General features: G+C 32.3%; 1 protein-coding gene across 2 annotated transcripts in view; it reads right to left on the reverse strand.

Moving 5' to 3' along the window:
• LOC100207024 (uncharacterized) overlaps positions 1-9,945 on the reverse strand; it is a 94,329-nt gene that overhangs the window by 74,088 nt on the left and 10,296 nt on the right. For both annotated transcript variants that reach the window (XR_010636456.1, XM_065789966.1), the window contains exon 5: positions 3,119-3,343. Coding sequence is in view for 1 of the 2 variants with exons in the window: in XM_065789966.1 (XP_065646038.1) it covers positions 3,119-3,343 (225 nt within the window). In the remaining variant the exon portion in view is untranslated. The remainder of the gene's footprint in view (positions 1-3,118; positions 3,344-9,945) is intronic.

Raw genomic sequence — 9,945 nt, forward strand, 5'->3', positions numbered from 1 at the left:
TTTATGCTACGATTGGAAAGGAAGGATTCAATGATCTTAAAGATGTTGCCGGATACACCATAAGAAGAAAGCTTATGGAGAAGACCAGCATGCCAAACTTTATCAAACGCTTTTGAAATGTCAAGAGCGATGGCCTTAATCTCTCCACCTTCATCTAATGCACGATAAAACCTGTCAGTTATTACTGTTAGCAAATCAGCTGTAGAACGAGAAGATCGAAATCCATATTGATGGTCAGAAAGTAAGTTATTAGATTCAAGATGAGAAATTAAGTGTTTGTTAATTAAAGATTCAAAAACCTTGCTTATGATAGGAAGAAGACTTATGGGACGGTAGTTAGACAAATCAGATCGCTCCCCAGAATTTTTGAAGATAGGGATAACAGATGCTGCTTTCCAGCAGGCTGGAAAACAAGACTCTGATAAGCACTTGTTAAATAGTTTTGAGAGTATAGACGACAGCTCTGGAGAACACTTCTGCAAGACAATAACAGGTATGTTGTCTGGGCCACAAGCTGTAGAAGAGTCAAGACAGGAAATCACTTTAGATACAGATGCTAAAGTGATATGAATGTCAAGCAATGAATCAACCTGTTTGTTGGCAATATCAGGTAGAACGCAATTAGTGGAATCAAGAGATGATATTGATGAAAAGTTTTTAGCAAACAGTTCGGCTTTGTCTTTAGGTGAGGTGACAAAGTCTGAACCATACAAGAGAGGTGGAATTATAGATTTGCCCTTATTATTGATATTATTAAAGATTCTCCAGAAGTCACGAGAGCCTAATTTTTGAGATGAGATACGAGATTTCATGACCTGAGAATAGCGGGTTTTGGCGTTAGACAAAACCTTTTTACAGTTGTTTCTAGCAGTAATAAACAGACGTCTGTTTTCTGGAGAATTGTTTTGCTGATAAATATGGAAGTAACGGTTTCCATTGGCAATCGCAGCAGCATAGTGTGAGGAAAACCATGGAGGAGAGTGAGGCTTGACCTGGAATCGTCGAGAGGGAATAAAAGATTCCATGCCAGCCTGAATCCACGAAGTTATATAAGAAGCACATTTGTCGACAGGAAGTTGAAAGATTTCTACCCAAGGGCCATCACGAAGAAAATCACGGAAAGAATCCCAGTCAGCTTTACTGTAGTTGTAAGAGGTTCGATAGTAGGGGTATTCAGGTGATGAAGAAGAATGAGATATTAGTTTTAAAGAGATCAAACTGTGATCAGAAGCACCTAAGGGTGAATGTGGAGAAACTGAGCACTGACTAGGATCAGAAACAAGACATAAGTCGAGTAGAGAAGGTAAATGATTAGGGTTGTCAGGAAAGCGAGTTGGAAAGTTGACTATTTGAGTTAGGGATTGAGAAAGGCAAAAGTTGTGGGCTTTAATGCCTGCAGAGTCACTGACACTAGAGCCAAGCCATTCAGAGTGGTGAGCATTAAAGTCACCGACAACAACTATATTAGCTGATGGATAAAGAGAGAGGGCTTGGTCAATATGATCAGAAATAACATCAAAAAGAGTGCAGTCTTGAGATGAAGGAGATCGACATAGAACAAAGAGAAAGGCAATAGAGTGAAGTGGTGCTAAACGAAAGCACATGAAAGAATAGTCTGTGGATTCAAACCTAGTTTCACGACAAACAGGTGAATTCTTACGAATGTAAATGCCCAGGCCAAGCATGTGACTATTGGAGTCTTTACGAATCAGAGGAAGATAACCATCAACACTAAGATCACAAGATGAGACAGCCGAACTCAAATTAGTCTCACAAAGAGCAAGTAGGTCTGGTGAACTTTGCAAGAGATAAGACTCAACAGAAGAAAAGTTACTTCGAAGACCACGAATATTAGTGAATGATAGGTTTAGAGAACTTGGTGATGATGATGGTTTTTTGTGTTTTATAGTTTTTGGTACTTTATTCATATTCAAATTAGATTGAAGAACTTGACTCAAAGCATAGATAGTACTCAGAACACCGTTTAATAGCCCAAGCAATTGCCTCATTACTACTAATAAACCCTAAGCCGTAACAAAGGGCTCCAAATGTGGCCTCCGCAATGCACACCAAAAGTACAAACAGGGACACCATCCATGCGCAACATGGCACTGTTAATGCTTTGATATTTTTCAGCTGTTGATGGAATCAGCCTCTCTGAGAGCTACCACAGAGTTCGGGAAACCTGACTACCAGCCGGCCTCAGAACCATAAAACTGAGTTTTAGAGCTGTACCCTCATAAGGAGATAATAGAATGAGTTGCCTAGTCATAAAAACAGTGACACAAGCAAACCCATGCATTGAGTCAAGAAGATCCAGCATTCAACATCCTAAACTGGAAACAATGTATTAAAAATACATCTGCGCCAGCCTAATAGATGAAGAAGGGGTGCGAGACTGGTCAACAGATAGAATCTGTTTACCCCTTAAGTCTTTGCCTAGGAGGCCTTCTACAAGACAGTAGCTGGCTGCATTTAACATCTGCCCAAGATGAGTATTTTTATCGAGACACCATCTCTAGCCTTTACTCAACCAAGAGCCCCAAGGCAGGGGGTGTTTTAAATCGGAGTTGGCATCTCCTAGCCTTTGCCTAAAAAGGCGTATCCTACAAGGCAGCAGGACATGAAGCAGATTGTACTGGGTTACATGTTACCAGTAGCAGGATAACCTGATCTGACAACGATATATATATATATATATATATATATATATATATATATATATATATATATATATATATATATATATATATATATATATATATATATAGATATATATATATATATATAGATATATATATATATATATATAGATATATATATATATAGATATATATATATAATGATACAAATTGAGCATGAACAATGATAAAACTCTAAATTGTAAAATGATATTTAATTGATAATTTTAAATTAAAAGAGGTCATTAAAATAGAATGTTTTAATAATACCTTATGTTGACAAACTATGTTTATCTAAGTTTACAATGTTCATTAAGAACACTTTTCACTTCCAAAAATCAATAAAGTATGCCCTAAATATTTGAACTTTAAATTTTGAAAATTATTTTTAATACATGAAGCAGTTAAAATACAAAAACAAGTACAAAATTATTTACATGAACTTTTGGTTTTCAAAATGTTACTTGCAGAAATGTGCATTATATTCTGATTCCCACTGCAATATTCATCTAACATGTCATTAAAACTAATGCTTTTTGAAGTAATAGAAATGACATTTTCATCTATTTTTTTCCGCTTCCATCCGTCATCATTTAGAAGATTGCAAACAACATTTTTGTCACCAGTTTTTATAGCTTTAACCAAAACATTTTCTTTCACAACTAAAATTTTTAAAAATTAAAGCATTCATCGTCATAATAAAAAAAAATTATGTATAAATATATTATTGGGTCATTCCATATCAAATCACCTAATTGTCCCCAGGGAACCACCTCAAATTTGCTTCAAATTTTGACCACCCATAGTATTTATGAAAAAAATACAAACCTCTATATATAGACAATCACCAAAAAAAATTTAAAGACCTATACTTTATCTTATGACATAATTTTAGCATTTTGATTGCAAAGTTATTTTAGTTAAAAAGGATACCTAATAGCGCAAGTTATATTATACTTCAAAAAAATAAAAATGCTCAAAGAAGAAGTGTATTTACACATGAAACACAAAGTACACTAATTTCATTTTCGCTGATTTACATCATAATACTGTCATAATCATTATTAGCAAGTTTATAGTCACGAGCACTTCTACCCTTAATGGATGGAACACTTATTTGACATATTACATTGTCGAATGAAACCCAATAATTGATTGATTGTACATCATTAGTCCATTTTAAATTTAATTTGTTTCTATGCATGAATTTTACATTAACATCTTGGTTTTCATTACAAGCACAAGCCCTGTGTTCCATTCATCATCAAGCATGCAATGTATTTACCAGGCTGAAAGTTTGAAGGATCTTTTTATGCCAAGTTAATATTATTCAGCAAATGGGTATCATAGACAGTATCGCAAGAGATTCTGTAAAAATAATTTCTCTCCACCTTGTCCAAAACTGTGATAGCCTGGAACTGTGTCCATCTTTTGATATTGTTTCTTCAGGTTAAAATAAGTTTTATGGTTATTGATATCATCACTTGAAATGTAAAATATGTTAACACCTTTAATGTTTTTTTGAACCCATGTAAATAGTTCATTTGGTGTGAGAATCTTTGCATGTCGACTGCTTTTATCTTTTTTGCATGTTTGCTGCTTGTAGACATGCTTTTGCTGCTCGTAGACTTTGCTGCTTCTCTTTTTTTAGATCCTCCTATTCCATCACATGGACTTTGCCATGAGATGTAGCAAAGAGGTGATGCTCAACATTTATATTGTGAACTTCAAGATGGTACATTAAGTTTAACAGACATTTGTAATTTTTGTACTGTGACATAGCACCATCACTGAAATATATTACTTCATTGTTTGATTTTGATCATAGGGAGTAACTTTGTGAGAAAACAATGAACTGTTGTTTGGTCATGGCAAAGATGGTCAGAAATTGTATTATAGCATTCACATTTGAGTTGATTTTTTTCATCTTTGTAATAAACAGCAAATGGATGTAAGGTATCTTGATCGGCTTGCCAGTAAAACCCTTGTACAGCATCTTGCACAAGAAAACTATAGTTCTCTGCAAAATCCATAAGAATAAGAAAAGTGTGTTGATCTAATGTTCTTTTTGCCTCTGATAAATAGAAGGATTGTGCTTCTTTGATAAAGTGGTGGTGACAAAGTTCATTCAAAATTTCACTTAGAGTTTCAATAAACTCAATAATGATAGTTTGGACTGTGACAAGTGCAGTTTGGTCAGTTGACACCCATTGTTTGTATGTGATCTGATCATCAAAATCAAAACCATTATTTTCAAACATATTTTCCAAGACTTCAAATTTACTTTACCGGGGCAGTTGGAACATAGATGAAACATGCAGCTTCCACTATCTATATTACAAACACAAACTTGCATCAAATCTTTGTAATATATTAAATGGCCCTTAGATAAAGCAGCACACATCAACTTACCATTTTGTAAGTACATACACAAACTGAGTGACTTCCACTACTGTCAACTGTGATGCACCACTTCAGCCTTAGTTCACAGAACTTGCTGAATCCAACTTTGTGTTTAGGCTATAACTTCTTAAACTCAAGATAAAGGTCTTTTTTTCCTGGATATTGTCTTGTGAACTCTTCAGATTCATAATTTCAATGACTTTTTATTTAACAATATCTTCCAAAGGTTGCCCTATTTTAGCCTCAGGTTTAGCAAGATTTCCTTTTTTTATTTTTCAACTTTGGAGCTTCTTTAACAAGATGTTCTGAAACTGAAAATGTTTTGCAAGTTTTTTCAACTGACCAACTCTCAGGAGTTAGTGTTAGTAGTTGAACTTTATCTTCCTTTAAACTTATTTTCATTTTATTTTTTATTGCATCTATCAGTTTGTCTAAACCATAACAGTTAATACATTTTTGCTCTTTTTCCAATACTATATCTTTTGGGTCTATATCCAATGCTGACGCTAATAGGTTTGTCATGCTTGTTGCAACTTTTTTAGCTTTTTGCTTTCCATATCCTAATGTCGCGCTTTACTTACATTTTTGAATGGAGATATTTCCAGGAAAAACACTCTTATTAAGAACTGTCTTATCAAAGTCTGAACAACTAAAATCTTCTTTAGCAGCAATCTTGACTAACTTTTGTAATTTTTTCAAGTTTGAATTCATTCATACAGTTAGTACAAACTTTTTTGACCAGGTTTGATCTTAAGTTGATTTTCTATTGATATGTTGACTTTACACAATCCCTTGATAATTTTTTTTTGTGGACTTTAAATGGATCACAATAGTATTTTTGAAGTGCTTCATATTTAGAAATATAGGATTTTTCATCGTGAAATCATATCTCCTCATTTGGTTCAAAAGTGTATCCTATTCTTTGAATTAAAACTTTAATATCAGTATCTTTCAGTCTTATTCTTCCTACCCAGGGCTCGAATTAACGTAAAAAAATCTAATAGCAACTTTTTTGTTGCTCATAACCCCTGCTCCACTCCCGCCGGAGGGGAGGGGGCATTATTTATTTTAACTTATTTATAATAACATATATAATAAGTCTCATTTTTGCATAAGATGTCATAACATTTACGTTCAGCGGTTGTAAAGTAGCTTTAGTTATAATTTACATTATTACTATTATTATATTGCATTAAATCTAACAGCTGTATTTTTGTAAAATCAATGAACTTGATATAATCTTCTTTTAATTAATTATTCATTTTCTATTTTATTTACATATTTTAAACTGTTTAAAACAACTAGAATATTAAATTTTCTATAAATTTTTAACAGTAAAAAAAATTATTTAAAACTCTAACAAAACAATATATAAATTTGAAACAGTTATAAAAAACTATTAAAAACGACGAAAACATTATCGTGATAAAATGTTAAAACTTAACATTATCACGAAAACCCACACAATCACAAACAAGAATGATAGTTAAATTCTTATTAAGTAAGTTTTTTTATCTAAGTAACCTTATCAAATTCCCATGATATTTCTATCTATTGCTTTTTCATTCAATGTATTTTTTAATAAAAGTTAGCGTTCACTTTTTTCATTCAATAAAATAAAGCAAAAGAAAAAAATGTGTCTAAATATCAGAATCTTTTACGATCTAATACTTTTTTTGATTGCTAATAGAAAAAGTATTAGATCGTAATCGTAAATATTTTGATCGTTTGGTAATCATTTCACTAGTTTAATGCTTAGAATTTTTCAGGATTTTTACTAACATAAAATTATTTTTACTAAGCAAAAAATCATACCCCATTACAAGTAAAACAATTTCCCAAATTTTCAAATAATACTCATTTTGATTGTTACTTATGATGGGAAACATGTATGCTTTTAAAATGATCCACTCATGAAGTATATTATTCAAATCACATCCTACACCAATTAAAAATTCAGAAAAATGTTTAACAACTTCACCGATAGCTTTATCGCCAAAAGTTCCATCATTCACATTTAACGACCAGTTATAAACGTTAAGTAAAGCTACCAAATGTATAAACAATGGTGATTTTTGGAGAGATTGAAAACAGCCTTCCATACATTCGGTAATATTTGCAATAATTAGCTTGTACTCTTGATTCAAATAGGTATTTAATCATTTGTTTTTTATAAATTTTTCCTTCTTTAAACAATCGGTCTTTTTCCTGCATTTGAACATTTTTGCTAATTGATTTTCTAAATCTTTTATTTTTCTTTCTTTTACTTTATGCTCCGCTTTAAAAAAAAAATTATCATTACAGAAGTCACTGCAGTTTTATACTGTAAAAGAACACTAAATATTCGCGAATAGAGTATCAATCTTCTAAAATAAAAAAAGAATAATCATGAAAAAAAGAAAGATCGCGAAAAAACAAATTTTAAGAAAAAAGTAATCGCAAAGGCGCGAAAAGTAATCGCGATATGCTTAATTCGAGTCCTGCTACCATTTTACAATATGACATTTTATCACAATTAAAATTATCACATTTAAGACTCGTTTCACACAATATTTCTCTGACATTTTTTACTAATCTGAAAATATTAAAATTGAGGGATAAACATGTAACATAATCTAAAAAAAAACTTGTTTATATTTTTCTAGTAACAAAATCAGTAAAAATATAAATCTCAGTAAGAATCAGTAAAAATAAAATCCTAAGTACAAATGTGATTAAAATTGTCTAAAATGCAACCAATAAACTATTTCTACATATAACTATTTCTGCATACACAAAACTTTTTAGTTTTTGGTTCTTGCAATATTAAAAAATAAAATAATAAAACCCAGAAAATACTGTGCAGATATAGATTTTAATACAAACACTTGAAGCAATTGAAGTATTTTACACTGAAATTATAACCATGTGAAAATATCATTATAATTATATTATATGCATAAAATTTAATAAATACATATTATAAAATAATATCAAATAAATTACGTCAAGACATTGATTTTTTTTGGTGATTGTCTATATATAGAACCAGTAAAAATTTTCATAATTTATGTTAACTATCTACTCTATGTCTGTCTACAAAGTGAATGTAATTTATCACATTTTATAAAAAAAGTGATATTTTAACAGGCTGCTGCAAGTGCTAAAATAACTTTTAACACACTTTTAACTTTTAACACATTTTTAATTTTAACTTTATCTGCAAGTGGTTACTCAAAAAATCAAAAAATTCAACTGTAAGCTCCAGATACTCAAATATTTCAGATTTTGGTCAATATTAATTCAATTTTTTTTTTTTAAACATCTTCGCTATCAACAAGGCTGCAAGCAGCCACTAATTAAAATTAGAAGTTACTGAAAGAGAAAAGATGAAGATTGTAGAGCAAGATAACGATTGACAGATGACTTAAAGGATTGCAAATTATATGAATCAGGAAAGCAAGATGAAGGAAGCAAATTCCAAAGAGCTGATGTCCGAGGAAAAAAACTAAACGAATAAGCGTTTTTGGAGCACTAATCGAAAGACGAGTAACACGAGAATGAATTTTAGTAGATAGCACAAGAGATGCTAGCTCTTTAGAGCAGTGCTTTTTAAAGTATTTGTAGAAAAGAGAAAGAGAAGCAACATTATGACGATGTAATAATGGTTGGAGGTTGGCTGCAAGAGCAACTCCAACTATGTTTACAATGCGTTATTGCACTTTGTCTAAAAGAGAAAGGGCATCTTTAGAAGAACCACCCCAGATATAGCAACAGTATTCCATACAAGGCCGGACTTGAGTTTATAGAGATAGAGAATAGAATCCAAAGTAAGAAAGTGACAAGCTCGATAAAGAGATGCAACCTTAGCAGATGCTAATTTTGCAACTGATTTGATATATAGTTTCTAAGAAAGATTGGAAGTAAGAGTTAATCCTAGAAGATGAAGAGTAGATGACTCATTGAGTACATCACCATTCATAAATATAGGAAGATCTAACTTATTGCGATAACGATTGGCTGAAAAAAATTGAGTTTTATCTGTATTGAAGTTCACCAGCCACTGTGAGCCCCATGCTGTAGCAGAAGTGAGACCCTTTTCAAGCTCAAATGCCCCCTCCAAGCAATCAGAGAGTGTTGGTTTCTTATGGCAACAAGAATAAATGGTAGTATCATCAGCAAACAATGCCACCTTAGATGTGAGAATATCTGGAAGATCGTTAATGTAAATTAAAAAGAGTATAGGGCCAAGGATAGAACCTTGAGGAACCCCTGAAGTTACAGAATAAGATGAAGAGTGCTGTCCATCGAGGACAACTTTTATGCTACGATTAGAAAGGAAGGATTCAATAATCTTAAAGATGTTGCCAGATACACCATAAGAAGAAAGCTTATGGAGAAGACCAACATGCCAAACTTTATCAAAAGCTTTTGAAATGTCAAGAGCGATGGCTTTAACCTCTCCACCTTTATCTAATGCACGATAAAACCTATCAGTTATTACTGTTAGAAAATCAGCTGTAGAACGAAAAGATCGAAATCCATATTGATGGACAGAAAGTAAGCTATTAGATTCAAGATGAGAGATAAATTGTTTGTTAATTAAAGATTCAAAAACCATGCTTATGATAGGAAGAAAACTAATGGGTCGGTAGTTAGAGGAATCAGATCGCTCTCCAGAATATTTGAAGATAGGGATAACGGATGCCGCTTTCCAGCAGGCTGGAAAACAAGGCTCTGATAAGCACTTGTTAAATAGTTTTGAGAGTATAGATGACAGCTCCGGAGAACACTTCTGCAACACAATAACAGGTATGTTGTCCGGGCCACAAGCTGTAGAAGAGTCTAGGCAGGAAATCACTTTAGATACAGAAGCTGGAGT

Source organism: Hydra vulgaris, chromosome 02 (assembly GCF_038396675.1).
Source record: "Hydra vulgaris chromosome 02, alternate assembly HydraT2T_AEP".
Taxonomy (NCBI): Eukaryota; Metazoa; Cnidaria; class Hydrozoa; order Anthoathecata; family Hydridae; genus Hydra; species Hydra vulgaris.